Consider the following 17,263-nt stretch of genomic DNA (forward strand, 5'->3'; position numbering starts at 1 on the left):
CGAGACGAGACGTTTATCACGATACTCGTACAGCATTTGATGAGGCTGAGAAGCATCGCGTGACATGATTTACAACATACGGAATTGGTGGATGTGTTGAAACAGAAGCGCTCCGTCAAAACGTGATAATTCTCATTTAATTAATGACGTTAATGACTTCATATAGTTGCTGCTCTAGAAACAACGTTTAGTTTTGTAAATCATAAATAACTTCCTGTTGTCCATGTAGTCATGAACAGAACGGAGTATTGATGAAGTAGCTCCTTGTAGTCATAAAGCCCTGGGGGGGGGGGGGGGGGGGGGTCACGTGGCTGCTTGCTGTCTGCTGCCTCCCCACTAGATGCCACAAAACCTCACGCGCTGTTCCTTTAAGTCTCTCACTGTAAGACGTGTGTTTAGTTTGAGTCTGTTGTTGAATTCATCAGTCGAAGGAAAAACGTCTCTTTGTGGTCAATTCACAAATCGGAGTTATTTTGAGCTGCATTCTCCACGAGAAACGGTGTGTTTTTGATAGAACGTTTCTACTACGAAAAATAAATACAAAACTAAGTAATGACATAACTAATGTGAAGGATTGCTTGACAGAAAATAATGGTTTTGAGGCTAGCGGAGTTTATTTCTGGCAGGAGAAGAAGACAGCTTTCATACCGATGTTGCCAAGGTTGTGTTTTTGAAAGCTTTCAGAGTGATGAGCTTCAGAAGAATGAATGTCATTTCAGAAGCTCTGCTGCAGATCAAATAGATAAGAGGTTGAACTGTGTGTTGCGTTCGCTCAGCTGAACTCCACTGAGTCACCATGTTGTCTTCTTCCAGTAAGAGTATCTGCACCAGGAAATGCATCACTTCTTCTAACGTGAAAGTTGAGACTTGGCTGATGCAACAGTAAATCACAAAAGCATGCCCCCTTCTGAAGCTCTCTGCTTCCCAACAACCCTCTCCTAACAGTAAAACCATTACTCAATTTACTGTAAGCAATTCACAAAGTAGATGACCAAGACCGTGTCACCCAATGTGAGAGAAAGATGTCCATTCAGCGTTTTGAACGATCTGTGAACTTCTCTATCAAGTAGGTCAGTGTATTCTTGGCTCACGCTGTCTGTTGCTAATTGATTTGCATACTACTTTATTTGTTCTGCCTCTCATTTGACAGCATCTAACTCCTATTTGAAAGATTTAAAAACCTATTAACGCCGAGTGATCCTAGCCCCAAACGTTCCAAATGAAAACCTGAGCATCTTGTGGTTAAAAAGGCAAAATCAACCAGGCTGTCAGTCACTCTTGCTTTGCTCTGGTTACTTCAAGGGAAAGCTGTTTCAGCTTAACGGCCCCCACATTCTTGGAGACGTCCATACTGTAGGAGGAGGGCCTCGCCGCAGAGTTCACGGAGACCTCCGGGAACAGTTCACATAAAACGCAAGAGACGTAGCGGAGAACAACTTCTGTTAATGTGCAGCTTCAACGCTTGGGAGGACGCTGGTTGGAATCATTGGTGCTTTTGTAGCATCATCCGATGAACACAATGCGAGCAGAGATGTTAATCTGCAGGAAGAGAGCGGAGTCTAACATAAAGCAGCTAACCGACATGCAGAGCACGTAGCAGCCCTCTGCATACGTTCTGCTTCTCATTACGTTCACTTACATGCTTCTCATTATGTTCAGGCCATCCTTCCCACCAGCCTATAGCCTTTTGGCCATTTACGTGTCAACAGCATTACCACGGAGAAGCCTCACTGTCTCAGATGAGTGTTTTCTTCTTCCCCAGCCCTTTGTCCCGCTCTGATGTGTAACTCCATATGTGATCCTTCCATAATGCTGGATGGGCTCTAAAGGTCCCCTATGGTGCCTACACAGTCCTTGTACGTTTGGACTATGCGACAGGAAGGAATAGTCTGAAGAGATCAAGATTTCTGGCTCGTGCATCGTCACATACACACCCAGCTATATCTGTTCAATATTAGAGATGGGGTGCATTTTGTACGGTTTAAATTCATTCCTGCTCTCCTGTCTGCTGCCTTCCAAAAAACTGAGGCTAATCTCAAGGCAGCGAGTGTACGAGCCTGTCCTCATCTGAACTCAGGGTGGATGAAACGGCAAATACACAGCTGAGTCTCTCTCTCTCTCTCTCTCTCTCTCTCTCCCTCCCCCCTTCTCTCTCTCTCCCTCCCCCCTTCTCTCTCTCTCTCTCCCCCCCTCCTCTCTCTCTCTCTCTCTCTCTCTCTCTCTCTCTGTCCCCCCCCCCCTCTGCTCAGCATTAGCTTGCTTTGCTCCGTTGCCTCCTGCCTGCACACAGCATGTCAACAAGCAGCATCTGAGGTGAAACCGTGTCAAGTTGGACTCATATCAGGTCTAAATATGTGAGAGGAATGTCATTTTGGAATTCATGGCGGAGGAAGGAGAGTTAGAGCTGCAGACAGAGACGCAGAGGGTACATGCACACGCACACACACACACACACACACACACACACACACACACACACACACTGACTGACTGACTGACTGACTGACTGACTGACTGACTGACTGACTGACTGACTGACGCATGCCCAAGTTGTATAAACAGTAGACAAAGCTATCCGGTCGTCTCACTCCTAATGAAAAGTGCACTGATGACATGGATGTAACACTGCATTGCATCATAGCATTGGATCATGTTCGCATGACACGGTTACATCTTCACACTACTCCTGAGCAAAGTCCAAAATGAGGACGATGATGATGATGATGATGATGCTGACGATCATAAATCTGTGGCGCTGGAGTACAAGAGGCTGTAGTCAAGATGCGTCACGTCTGTGGTCTGTGGTCTTCTCCGTGTAGTTCTTGAGGAACAAACCGATTGACGTCCAGATGTTTTATTTATATACAACACGAGAGGGAGGAGAGGGTGTTTCTGATCAAAGAGAACATTTATCTCATTCATTCATCACATCAGTTATTAACCAGACTGAGTGGCTTCATGGTTCATGTTGTTTGTGTAAATATATAATTACTGTATTAGGAAAGATGCTGGAGGTTCATTTATAATGCCGACATCACAGACAAGTGCATGAAAAGAATGTGTGGAGTCAAATCTCCCTCATTTATTTCATAAACACATAGATATGATGAGAGAGGCGTATAAATCACTAACATGTTAAACTGCTGGTTTACTGTAAGAATAGTGATGTTATGTTCATTCTGCTCTAAAGGTCTAAAATGAGATAATATCAGTATTTAATTCACACAGCAGTATGCAAAACTGTACTTTACATGTGTTTATTTCACATAAGTAGACTATTTATTAGGGATGCTCCTAACGACTACTTTTGTTTAAATAGAAGTTTAAACTTTAAGTTTAGACTCGTCGACTACAGTCTAAAAGTCAGAATTGAGCCAGATTTTATCTCTGACCTCAAACATTGTGTAGAGGAGCTGTTTGAAATCATTCAAACATTTTTCAAGAACAAAAGCATATTTTGAATGCCACTCAAATCAACATGTTGAAGGACAGTAATTCCAGTTATTAGGACTCGTGTTCTCGTACTGCTAGCCTTGTTCTCGCATCACTCAGCCTACATTAGCTACTTGTGCGGCGTTGCGTATTTGTACCGGTTTGTTAGCAGGTGAAACCAGATACCAGTGAACAAACAATGACGTGAATGTGGAATCCTTTCTGGTTAACCTCTTTCAAACTTTCAAGCCGTCACACGGTCTCTAGCCCTGTAACTTAGTGAAATATGGCAGCCAGATGGCCACAGCCTGAGCCGGCTCACCATTGGTTGGCTAAAGTTTAGCAGACTATGCTAGAACCCTACCGCAATCAATCCGATCCTGCTGGCTACCTGGGGAACCTCAGGGGACGCTGCAGAGGCTGTCTTTACTTTCCCTGTGAGTCAGACGGGCTCAGGTTTTATGACTCTCTGCAGGAGGCAGCAGAAACAATGAGTAGTAACAGCGTATGCAGCTGTGATCCTTTCTCCAGGAGTAGGACATGTAACGTCTGAGACCTGATAACAGTGAGAGCCGGACTTCACTACCAGGTGTGAATGTGCTGAAGCTAGGTTCTCATCTGTGGATGAACTCACCCTGTCAGGGCTTATAATGCAATAATGAACGTGACATACTCTGTCTCTAAAACCTCATTCAAAAGTACATTGTTTTGTTTTTACGGGTATTTTCCTTTAGAAATGTAAATAGTCAATGTGCTTGAGGCAAAATAGCAAGTATAATAGCAGGTATAATAGGTATAATAGCAGGTATAACAGCTGGTATAATAGGTATAATAGCAGGTATAATAGCAGGTATAACAGCTGGTATGATAGGTATAACAGCTGGTATAATAGGTATAATAGCAGGTATAACAGCTGGTATAATAGGTATAATAGCAGGTATAACAGCTAGTATAATAGGTATAATAGCAGGTATAATAGCAGGTATAACAGCTGGTATAATAGGTATAATAGCAGGTATAACAGCTAGTATAATAGGTATAATAGCAGGTATAATAGAAGGTATAACAGCTGGTATAATAGGTATAATAGCAGGTATAATAGAAGGTATAACAGCTGGTATAATAGGTATAATAGCAGGTATAATAGCAGGTATAACAGCTGGTATAATAGGTATAATAGCAGGTATAATAGCAGGTATAACAGCTGGTATAATAGGTATAATAGCAGGTATAATAGCAGGTATAACAGCTGGTATAATAGGTATAATAGCAGGTATGATAGATACTACTTGAGTATCGCGAGGAATCGTTTCCGCCGTTTCAACAAACTCAAGACAACACCTGCCGACACAAACGCAGTGTTCACAGAAGCAACTTCTACTAAAATGTTTTGTTTAACGTAAACAACGATGCAGTTTATTGCATTATTAACCAGTGAGTACGACAACATGTCTGAAGCAGACACAGTGAATGTGGCCACAGACATGTATGCTTTGATGCCGTCGGGTGTTTTACAGTGATCTCTGTGAAGCCCGGGTTTGATCGTCCCTTAACATCGAAGCCTTGGGCTCAAACTCCTGAGTTTGCATTTTTCCTTATGGCTCTGTGATTTTCCTTGCAGACAGCTCCAACACGTTGGCTGCTACGTAGGTAGGTGTTTACTCCTCAAAAAAAAACCTCTCACCTCCCCCACAAACACATTAAATATGGAATCACAAATTGAAAGTGGACTTGTGTTGACTCCTTATGTAACCAGGCTGTCAGGATGTGATGATTTGAACAAAAAGTTTCTCAGTTCTGTGTAGGAGGCAGAGGGCATCAACAACAGCTTCTGCCACACTGAAACTCATGTTTGGAGAAGTTTCTCTTTTTTCCTCTGGGTGTAAAGTCTCGTTGGAGAGATTCTACATTCTCTCTCTGAGTCTCACTGCTCATAAAATACTGCCGGCCTTTTGAGACGATCACCTGTCTGGGCTCCTCTCTTGGAAAAAACAAAGTCAAAGAGACCAACCTCACCGGTCTGAGCACCCTCTTAGTTCTCTGAATAATAAAAAGTTCTCTCGGTAATAAAGGCAGAAAGCACGTAATGATGTAACGGCACGGCAGAACATCAACGTTTGGGGAGTTGAGGAGGCGGACCGGCATGCTTCAAACAGCGCTTTTATTGGATCGTTAATACCTTATCCCTCACACCTTTCCGCCATCATATAATAACCCAGTGGAGTGGAATCAGACGGAGTAACTCACGCCAGCTTTGCAAAAAAGGGAGAAAGTATTATAGGATTAGAATATCAGTTATAATGAGCAAATGTTGCATTATTACAGCAGCATGTCAGCATCACTTTAAATACTTCTTTATGCTTCTTTAATAAAAGGATCCGCTCTGATGGTGTTCTGGTGTGTGACCTTGTGCTCACTATACTGTATGTTCTCGTGTGTTGTAATTCCCTGCTGGGCTCAGCCCTGTTTCAATGCGTATAGTGCTGGTTCTGTCTCAACAGTCCCGTGAAACACTGCTGGCCTCCTTCCCTCTCTCCTATACAAGCATCTTTTTGTGGACCCTTCTCCCGTCTCTTTCCCGGTTATCTCTGCTTCGGCTGAACACGGCTCCTCTTAACCTCCCTTTCATTGCTCCAAAGCCCGTATTCAACACACCTCGCCCTTTGCCTTATTGGCACTTTACAATTCAAACGGAATGTGGTCCTGGTTTAAGACCCCGCTTCTCATGCTCTTAAAGCACATTGCTCCATTTCTTGTTTTATTTTGGGTGAATCAGGCTGTGGTGATGTCCATCCTGGATGCTCAGCTCATTAACGCAGTGAGGGCAGTGTGCCTGTGTGTCGTATGGTGAGTTTAACGTTAGACTAGTCATCCAGTCCAAAATTAAGAAAACACTCAGAAATCAGTTGAACACAATTTCATCTAGAAGGTCCAAAAAAGTATTGCATATATCATCCATTTCAAATCATAAAGACTTTCTGAGCCCAGACGCTATTTCAGGAAGAGGTGGTGGTAAGGGGGGGGGGGGGGGGGTGATGGAGCGTCATTAAATATGTGCACATTAATAAAACAATAAGTGTAACCTGTGAGATTGTGTCACTATTGATCTGTCTTATTAAACCTTTTACTGTAGAGGTCAGTGGATCACAGACACCTAAATATGACAAACACCAAATAAATAAATGCTGTGTCCTCAAATAACAGGTCACATGCCCTCTCTGTCTCTCTGTCTGTCTCTCTCTTTGTCTCTCTCTCCCTGTCTCTCTCTCCCTGTTTCTCTCTCTCTCTCCCTGTTTTTCTCTGTCTCTCTGTCTCTCTCTCTCTCCGTCTCTCTCTCTCTGTCTCTCTCGTTCCCTGTCTCTCTCTCCCTGTCTCTCTCTCTCTCTCTCTCTCTCTCTGTCTCTCTCTCCCTGTCTCCCTGTCTGTCTCTCTCTCTCTCTCTCTCTCTCTCTCTCTCTCTCCCTGTCTGTCTCTCTCTCTCTCTCTCTGTCTCTCCCTGTCTCTCCCTGTCTCTCTCTCGTCTGAACGGGACCTGAAGTGACCAGCACACGTCCTCTCTGGGGGGCTTGGACTGATTCATGTGGGAGCTGCTGCAGAGCTTCACATTTCTTGTCTTAATATGTCCGGGCAGATGAAAGGGGGAACGGAGCAAACTGATGGCACAGACCAGTGCTGCATTTTCATTCCTTTTTGAAAGAGGAGTGTGATGCCAGGATCCACCAGGGGGTCTCACAATGCCAAGGCAATAATGAAGAGGAGAGGAGGGCTAGGGGAGAGAGAGAGAGAGAGAGAGACAGACAGAGACAGACAGACAGACAGACAGACAGCGCTCTGACGGTAAATGAAGTAATGTGCAACAATAGTCTACGTGAAAATCCTCTTTAATGCTTTGCTTCATATTTCAGCCCTTAAAAAAGATCATAAAAACATTATAATATACTATTATCTTTAAATACTATCGAGGAAACAATGTATCCCACTCGACATAAATATACTGTAATCCATTTGAATCAAACGTCTGCAGCTGATTCACAGTAAATCATCTTTATGTAAAGTAGTCGACCGATGAGTCAAATGTCTGTCACTCTGTTAAACGTTTAAAACATTTAAAATGTTTAAAACATTTAAAATATTTAAAACGTTTAAAAGGCATCTTTTTCAATCCTCCTCCCACACGCTGGTGTTATTGTGAGTCCTATTCCTGGTGGATTTGAAACATGTTCTCATCTCCTTCTTGCTGTATTCAGACGATTCTTTTGGACACATTAGAGGTTTGTTCATTAGAACACAGAAACGTCTCTCTGCTGTGTGGAGAGGAAACTCACAAGATATGTTTGAACACATAAGACGTCATCATGTCTTCATGTCCGATTGAAGCAGTAGAACATGTTAATAATCATAATTTACATGCGATCAAATATCACCACAAAGGTGAAATCATTGATTAAAATAACAGATGATATTTAAGTCTTAAAAACTAGTGTGATTTCATTAAGTAGTGAAATGATGTGTTCCCACCGTGTTGAAGTGGAGGTAACATTCCCACACCTGCTCTGTCTGTCTGATGATAAATCATAAAGCACCAGCTCGCTGCTCTTTCCCATAATTTAATGTTCCTGCAGATTCTCAGAATGTGTCGGGAGTCCTGCTGAGATCCTGTTCTGTGTAAAAGAAGAAGAAGAAGGATCCCATGAGACCCCTAAGCCTGAACGATGATCGCCTCAGTCTGAACGGCTGAGCGATGCAACCATCCACCAAATAATAGATTCATTCATATAATTAATTATTAGAATAATAATATATATATTATAATAATATAATAATTTAAAAAATGTTTTCTCATTTCTCATTTAGTGCAAAAATAATCACATTTCCTGATGAATTTGAGTTAATATGTTGGTATCATCAATTAAGACGACGTGATTGTGATATATGATTTCATCAAAAGACAATTAATTAAAAAATATTTTTTATTCTCTAGTGATTTTAAGCTTTGGTTACTTACAGACATATTCCAAAATAAACTCATTGGAAAAACAACTGACCAATGTTAGTTGTTGTACAAACTCAACACAGCTGATCCCGCTCTACAGATCAGCTCGGTTAGTGTTGTCCTGCCTGAAGATCTCCGTGTTGTGCTTCACCTTCCTGTCCAGCATCACAGGCGCTGCCAGTTGATGTTGATCCCACTGCTTTAGCGGTGTCCCGCAGAGACAACTCAGGGCAGAAGACACATCCTATTAAACACTGGTGAGTGCACAATGACCCCATGAGGACAGCAGCGCTTTGATTCTCCTCCTGGGCTTTTTGGTTAACGCGTAAACCTCCCGTTAACCTTTTTGTGCTCTTCTGACGATGCGGTGAAGAATGTTTTGAAGAAGGAGCATCAATGTACGTTGACTTCAGTGCTCCTGAGCCCTGCAGCAGAACGTCTTAACACAGTTAAGGCGTCTTAATATCTACAGCTATATGTATCAAGACAGACTCTGCCAGACTGACCGCACAATAAGATCAATAAAGACAATTGTTCACAGCAGCTGTTGATGCTTCAGAGGGCAAGAGAGGAGGTGTGTGTGTGTGTGTGTGTGTGTGTGTGTGTGTGTGTGTGTGTGTGTGTGTGTGTGTGTGTGTGTGTGTGTGTGTGTGTGTGTGTGTGTGTGTGTGTGTGTGTGTGTGTGTGTGTGTGTGTGTGTCTCTCTCTCTCAGAGGTTTTCTCACTCACCCTGTCTTGCCACCATCTGTCCTGAGGACTGGCATCAATGAGTGTACAGACGGGCAACTCGCTAATACGCTCAAACGGGCAGCAGTGAGAAGAGAAGCCACATGAGGACATCCTCCGACATGCTCACCACCATCATCACTCAGGGAGTTCAGCTGAGGCCACAGACGACTGGAGACACTCACTCGTGCAAAGACTTGCCAGGAACCCCCAGAGCTACTGAGGGAGTCGGACGAGGCTGTGTGAATAGTTAGCGTTTGTGAATTCACTGAATGACAATAAGAACTGCACTACGGGGTAAAAGTGAGGTCTGGTTGCACGTAGGAAGTCTTCACGATCTGTGGCTCACTGCTTTGAATATATACTTCATCCAGAGAGATGAGACTCGCTGTGTGTGTGTGTGTGTGTGTGTGTGTTGGAAACAGGAGTGTGTGTGTGTGTGTGTGTGTGTGTGTGTGTGCGTGTGCGTGCACTGTGCTGCTCTACTACATCACCTACTCTAAGCGTCTTAATGATGACGAGGGTGGTTTTACGTCGGAGGTAGTTTAGAGCGTCGGAAGTGAAGTCACCGCTTCTATGTGTATGTTTTTAAAATAGATTCATAAAGCGTACAGAGATCATCACAGTTTATTTTCGTTAAATCATACAGTATCCTCCTGCTGCTTGTTATTTAATTACGTCCTTCCTGCAGCAGATCCGGTGTCAGTGTTTCCTTGAGGTCCGGCTCAGATCAGACCGGCGTTGTTCTGTTAAACACCAGACAGTTAAACTTCACCAGGTCTTATATTGTTACAGTGTCAGAGACAGAAGGACTTGAACACATGCTTTTCTCATGCTCTCGGACTACGACGGGTGCTTTCATGACATTTTAGAATCCTCCTCCTCCTTGGAGTACGTCTCTGTGCGGCGGGTCGGCTCGGCTTCACATGCCGCTGGTTGTCATCGGGCTCTTAAGAAACGTTCAAACTAAGACGCCACTTTGAATCGTCTCGCGAGTGATGTGACTAGCAAGATGAAACGGATTATTATAACATGTTTGTCCACTCCTCATTGGCTCGCCTGTTGCCGAGATACAAACAGCCCCGCGGGGCAGGCAGCGGCAGTTCATTCAAGTTGAGCGTGAACACTAGTGCTCTTTGATTTAGACCAGGGTGAGGAAGGTGACGCTGAGGATGGGGAAGAGGTAGATTTTTATCCTGCGTTCTATTCAGCGACTTGAGAGAGAAGGAGCCGACCTGGCTTCGCGGTCTTCTGTTGGTCTTGGTGATATCCCATCGGTTGTGGCTTCTGGAGCGCCGCCAGCTCAATAAGAAAGCAGCAGAAAAGAGAAAAGAGGTGTTTTCAGATCTGCATTGTCCTCAGACGAACCTGCAGCTGCTGCCAAGAATCCACAGAGTTTACAGGAGGTAGAAGTAAGCAGGTCAGAAGACACCTCTGGTGCTCAGCCGAAACAACAAAAGAGTAATTCCTCAAAGCTAATTTAGGCACAGCGGGCGAGCCTTTCATTACCTCATAAAGAGACTTTTGTTTCCTCTGAGCGGTGATACAGTTTCAATGTGGGACAGAGAGGAGGGTTGAGGACGGAGGAGGTAAAGAACTGGACTAAAAGACAACGGATCCCTCAAAATGTCCAGCGACAAACAGAATCAGCTGATGTCCTCGCTGCAGCTGACGGTCATCTTTCTAAATGCGCTGCACCACTAATAATCATAGTAATGGGGATTCATCTGTTGAGAGTCTTAAAAAGTCAGGAAATAGTGAAAACTATTTCCCAGAATCCATCTTGAAATGACTTTCAGTCCACCCAAAAATATTGAGCTTATAGACGATAGAAAACAATTCTCAACAGATTCAAAATCGTATGAAGATCAGCCTCTCATCCAAATGTTGCACAAGGTTAAACTGAAGTTCTGCAAAAATTGCTCAAAGGAAATGTGAATTAATGCAATCAGGAGTGAGCTGATATTCTCCTGTGGTGTACCATTAACAAGTATTTACAGTAAGAGACATTCAAACCTTTAAATGGTGGAAATCAATGTGGAAATATGGCCTTTATATATGTTTATATATGTATTAATGTGAGGAGCATTGCAGATGTTTTTTGGATACGTCACATTTTCAGCATTTCAACTTGGCAATTTTTTGAATGCATTAAAAAAAAAAAAGCCAACTAATATAAAATAAGAAACAGATGTTTGGTTCTTCGTCTGAGGATAGAGCCTATAGGAGATGTGATGACTGGGTATGACTCTCTCTCTCTGAGTCATCACGACGTCTGTGAGCTGACATCCTCCTCCACGTCTAGCTGTGGGCCACCCTGCACTCTGACAACATGACATGGATCCAGTGTAACAGGCCATGAGGCCTTAACCGGTCTACCATGTGCTCACTAGACCTGGAACGCTGTCGCTGAATGAGCACAGCAGCCCAGCCTGGATGGCGTTCAGCCAGTAATGGCTAATATGTGTGTCCAGATGTTGGATCCCTGTGGAGCACAGAACCGCTGAACAGATCGCCCCCCCCCCCCCCCCACACACACACACACACACACACACACACGTCCTCATTAGCATGAAGCTCTGAACGTAAGGAGGAGACATGTGATCCTATCAACGCTGTAGTGTCATATCTGTGTGTCAAGTCACCGGTTAAATGTGTGTTTAGACTCTCATGCAGCAGCAGAACATTTCCTGTTCTCAGCCGGTCCTCTGGACCCGAGTCGTGGTGTCAGACGTGTTTCTGGTTCTGTTTGTTTCTGTGGACGGATTCTCACCGGTGGTTTTCATGTCGTCCTTCGGCTCCCTGTTGAGAGCAGCGTTGTCTTAAGTGTCTTCAGGAGTGTCTGGCAGTTCCCCATAATATTCCTTCTTTTTGTCCCCTAGAGTTCCTCCACACGTTCTCCACAGTTTCATGTTTCCTTAAAGACGGAGCGAAGCTCTGCTGACCGACTGTGAAGTGGCAAATCACTTCAGTGACCAGTGATCAGTGTTGAACAGAGTCAAACATGTCTGTTCATGGTCTTCAGACTTGCAGTGGCACTGGGCTGAAAATCAGCAGCTGCAGGTACAACTTCTTAATAGTTTTTGGACACTTATTAATATTATTATTATTATTATTTTGGGGTTGATTGAAGACGGCAGCTCTTCAGACGCATCACAAACAGCCCTGAGCGTCTGACGGGCAGCTTATGACTTGTGTCTGTAGGATCTCTTTTTATGTAATGTTGCCGGAGTCGACCCAGTAGACCTGAGAGGATTATGAACACATGAAAAAACGTTTTCTCATCTCCAAACCCCGACTTTAAATTCAGAAATATGAAGAAGTATTTCTGGACAGTGACACGATTCTGAGATTTCAGACTTTTTGTTTCAGACGTTGGACTTTGTCAGAATTCATCATTTCACATATTTCTGCCTTTTTTTTATCAGAAATATTTTTTTCTCTGTTTCTGAGAATGTAACTTTTTTCGTGTGGCGATACAAATGTTACTTTACTGTATACATCCCATAACTATGAACCACACATGTGACTTAAACATATTGAAGCTGCTCAGATGTTCTGCTGTGAGGTTATAACCTCATGTGAGCCTCGCTCCATGTGGACTGAGGTGAGAAACAGCAGCCTGTTCTGTGTGTTGGTGCTTGGATCGGGTCAGGACGGTAGTCACAGCAGGCCTCTGTGTCGTCACATACATCCACACATCAGCGGATGATAATGTTCATTTGAACGGCTTCTTAAACTAGCTGCTGCGCCGCACCCTGTGCTCCTGGCCGTGACTCAAAGCTGCGGGGTTGACAGAAGGTAATCCCCACCATGTGAGGCCTCGGCCCCAGTTTGGAGGCGGGGTGTGATTCATTCAAATCTGCCGGTGCTATAAAAAGAGGGGAAGTTGCAAGTAACCCAACTTCAACCCACAAGATCGTGGCACAGCATAACACCACCGGGTAGTTCTAGGTGATGATGAATACTATTAAAGCTATTAAAAATGCAATAGTCTGTCTCGTGCTGCTGCCCCGCTTCCTAATGGCAGCGCTGATATTCTGGCTGCTTGACTTTCTGTGCATCAGGAGAAGGGTTTTCTTCAGCATGAGGCAGCAGGAGGGCGATGCCATCGATCCTCCGCTGTGCATATCGGACTCCAACCGTCTCTTCAGCCTCGAGTCCCTGAAGGCAGTGTGGCACGGCCACAAGCTGGACTTTCTGAAGGCGGCGCACCTCGGACACGGAGCGCCCAACACCGAAGTTGTTCAGCTGGAGGACCAGCGGCGCAGCCGCATCCTCGATTACGCAAAAGAGAAGAGACCGCTCATCCTCAACTTTGGGAGCTGCACCTGACCGCCGTTCATGGTGCGTCTGAAGGCTTTTCAGGGAGTCGTGCAGCAGAACGCAGACATAGCAGACTCTGTAGTTGTGTACATCGAGGAAGCGCACCCCTCCGACGGCTGGATGAGCACTGACGCGCCCTATCAGATCCCCAAACACCGGTGTCTGGAGGACCGGCTGAACGCTGCGCAGCTCATGCACCTGGAGGTGCCCGGCTGCCCGCTCGTGGTCGACAGCATGGAGAACTCCTCCAACGCTGCGTACGGAGCCTATTTCGACAGACTTTATATTCTGCAGGAGGGGAAGATAGTGTATCAGGGAGGCAGAGGACCTGAGGGGTACCGGATCACGGAGCTCAGAGACTGGCTCGACCACTACAGAGACGCGCTGCAGAAGTCCAGTAATCTAGTTATCAGTGTGGATTAATTCTCATCTTTGTATAGCTGCTATGACGACAACACGATGCTGCATATTTGCCAGTATTATAACTCCAGTTAGATCCGTCTGTAACGGGTTAGGTGTATTTATTTCCAGTGTTCTGTTAGGACGCACCGGGCTGTAGCTCCTCCGTGTCACTCCGGACATTGAACGTGCTGTCTAGAACCCGTCTACTCACAGTCTAGAACCCGTCTACTCACAGGTTTGTCTGGACCTTCATCGTCTGTGAACAACATGATTTTGTGTGTCAAAAGTTTTTACTTGTGTTTGTATTTCTTCTCCTCGTGTCAACGCGCCGTTAATACCGCATCAGGAGGATGAGCTGTGCGCATCACTCTGCTCCTCAGTATGTAGTGAAGTTCGGTTTTTAAACGGGCTGAATCCAGAGAACCGACACTGATGTTTTTACTGGAGATCACGCGTGAAGGTACCGCTCTCTGCCCTGCGTGGCGCGACTGTTATGTACATATTGTTACGTTTTATGGATATATTTTTCATACAATAAAATGCTTTGATCTACTTCTCCATCGCAGGCCTGTTTCATTTCATAACTAAATGCTTAATCAGGAGCATCGTCGTGGTTTGCATGCAAGGTGGGGGAGCGCGTGCGTTTCCTTTTATTCGCTTTTTTTTTTTTTTTGCAATAACATCACGCTGTGCATAGATTTTACAGTGATTTAGTCTTTTGTGGTAAGAAGACAAAGGGATGAATGTTCAATTTCCTGCACAATAAAGCACAACGAGGCCTCTCACGGATTCCTCCACGAGTCTCCTGTCTGACTGAAAGTGGTGTGGAGAAGCAGAACATATGAAATCACTGCAAAGATGATCAGATCTTCAAAAGATAAAAAGATAAAAAGTCTGTAAAAACAGAAATTATTGCATTATTTTAAAGCAGATTTTTTTTTGACTGATTCACAATCAAAACCATTTTATTTGCAACAACAAAAATCTTACAAATGAAACTAATTTGACACAGTTTCGTCTCCTTTGACACCGTACAGCGGCTGGTGGAGCGTCGGTGCTTTGTGCTCCTCAGCCCCTTCCTTAACCCCTAACCTCTCACAATCAGATGAGGATAATCACTCTTCATCCCATTACACTGAGTGATACATCCACCTGTAAGGGTCTAAACACACATGTTTTCAGGGCTTAGCACACCGATCCCAGAGCAGAGAAACGGTGTTAGCAGTGAAGGCATTTAACTGCTTTAGTGCACTTAAGTGCGTCCTGAAATATGCTCTCCGTAGTGACTCGATGCTGAATTATTGCTCCTTCAGCATATGTGGAAACACTATATTGAAATCACCACATTATCAGATGTGCAACATATTGTGGTTTTCCTGGAGAAGGGTTTGATCCAGCGTTGTAGTACACACCATGTTAAGGTGAAGGAAGCCCTCAGAGTGTGATACCAGTCACGACGCACTGAAGCCGTGTGTGTGGATCTTGTCAGGCTCCCCGTGTCTCCGGCCTCCACAGCTCCATTATTCACCGGCGACTCTGGAATATTAAGCTTACCTTAAGTTACCTCCTGCAAAGTCACAACTGTGACATAAGTCACTGAACTCATCACAGGCTTTGCAAACCCAGAAGACACACGCGGGCTGGCTGTGGTGGAAGTGGGTCACTGAATCACGGCTTTGAAACTAATTTGAGTTATAGCTACAAATATCACTGCATGTTTGAAATTAGTGGTCGTAATAAAGTGGAAATGAGAAAGAGCTTTTGTTATGGTTCCGGAAAACCAGATCAGGATTTCTCCTCAGATCTTGAGTCGTGGCAGTAAAAATAGATCCCGTCCTTCCGGTTTTAGTGCAGACATCAGGAACTTGTTTATTTCTCTGGTCCTGAAGTTATAAATCTCTGTTTGTGCAGCTAATCCACATGATGTCCTTCAGTCATGATGTCCTCACATGAGGAGATGTTGAACAACGTAAAGCAGTTTTACTATTTTCTAACAATTTAATCTAAAAGAAAATCAACAGATCAATAGTTCATTGCAGCCGTAAGAAGATAAGACAACGTGTTTTCAGACGTTTGTCTAATACTTGAATATAGAACAATATAATAAAAGAACACGTTCGTTGCCCTGATTCAGTGTACAGTGTAGTCACTGCATGGGCTTCACAGACCTTTGTTTCCTGCTCATCTGGAATACATTGAACCCTTTAACATGCAGTGTGTGTGTGTGTGTGTGTGTGTGTGTGTGTGTGTGTGTGTGTGTGTGTGTGTGTGTGTGTGTGTGTGTGTGTGTGTGTGTGTGGAGCTATCAGGTGACTGATGGATACCTGCCTGCAGGAAATATATCTTTCCCAAACAAGAACACCCTCACTGGACTTATCTGGATCCCGTTCCATGTGTGGTTTTGTTCATGGATGTGGAGTTTCTTCTGTCGGGGGACGCGGCAGGCAGGAACAAAGGGTCAAAGGTCTCCGGCTGGGGGGGGATAACTTCTGCTGGTCTGTGTTGCTTCAAAACTCGGTGGGAGCAGAGTGGGGGAGCAGGGTGGGGGTGCAGGGTGGGGGAGCAGGGTGGGGGAGCAGGGTGGGGGAGCAGGGTGGGGGTGCAGGGTGGGGGTGCAGGGTGGGGGTGCTGAGGTGGGGGTGCTGAGGTGGGGGTGCAGGGTGGGGGTGCAGGGTGGGGGAGCAGGGTGGGGGAGCAGGGTGGGGGTGCTGAGGTGGGGGTGCAGGGGGGGGTTTTCGTAGCGTCTCTGCTCGTCTTTGAAGGTGAGGGCCCCTCCCTCTCTCTCTCTCTCTCTCTCTCTCTCTCTCTCTCTCTCTCTCTCTCTCTCCCGGGACCATAGCTCTGTAAATGAATGTGTTCTGGCGGTGGGGAGCCGGGGGCCACGGCACACCAGAGTGATTTATTAAACCTTTGTGATTCAGGTTGAACACGTTAACTTGTAACCATGCTTTAAACAACACATATTGAAATGCATTGGACTGGACCGTTGAGGTGGGCTTTTTATCGGTCAGGGACGCATCACAGCAGGAGTCTCTGAGGCATTTTCCACGAAAGTTCAGTCCGGAGTGAGAAATTATTGGATGAAGTGCAGAGAGAGGAAAAAATGTAAAAAAAACACACAGATCGTCCCCCAGTGAACGAGGAAGAGAAGCTGAGCAGCGCTAGAGTGGAGAGAGAACTACTGCAGGGTGTGGGAGAGGAGGCACTGGTGGTCTGGTTCCACTGGTGGTCTGGTTCCACTGGTGGTCTGGTTCCTGCTGAACAAGACCAGAGCTTCAGGTTCAGATTAGAGTTCACATTAATATACTGTTATTAAAACATATTGGTTATTGGTGTATGCTTAGTTTTAAATATGTAAAAACTATGTTTTCAGTGAAAGGCTTC

The 17,263-nt window shown here is 44.8% G+C and overlaps 1 protein-coding gene across 1 annotated transcript; it reads left to right on the forward strand.

Annotated features, from left to right (window-relative positions):
• The first annotated feature begins 13,084 nt into the window (after positions 1 to 13,084).
• dio3a (iodothyronine deiodinase 3a) lies at positions 13,085 to 14,390 on the forward strand. Its single transcript, XM_068726399.1, has one exon. The coding sequence runs from the start codon at positions 13,109 to 13,111 to the stop codon at positions 13,898 to 13,900; it is 792 nt and encodes a 263-aa protein (XP_068582500.1). The 5' UTR covers positions 13,085 to 13,108; the 3' UTR covers positions 13,901 to 14,390.
• The last annotated feature ends 2,873 nt before the right edge of the window (positions 14,391 to 17,263 follow it).

This window comes from Cebidichthys violaceus, unplaced genomic scaffold, assembly GCF_023349555.1.
Source record: "Cebidichthys violaceus isolate CVI_PGR_0920_01 unplaced genomic scaffold, fCebVio1.0.p SCAF_39, whole genome shotgun sequence".
In the NCBI taxonomy this organism is placed as follows: domain Eukaryota; kingdom Metazoa; phylum Chordata; class Actinopteri; order Perciformes; family Stichaeidae; genus Cebidichthys; species Cebidichthys violaceus.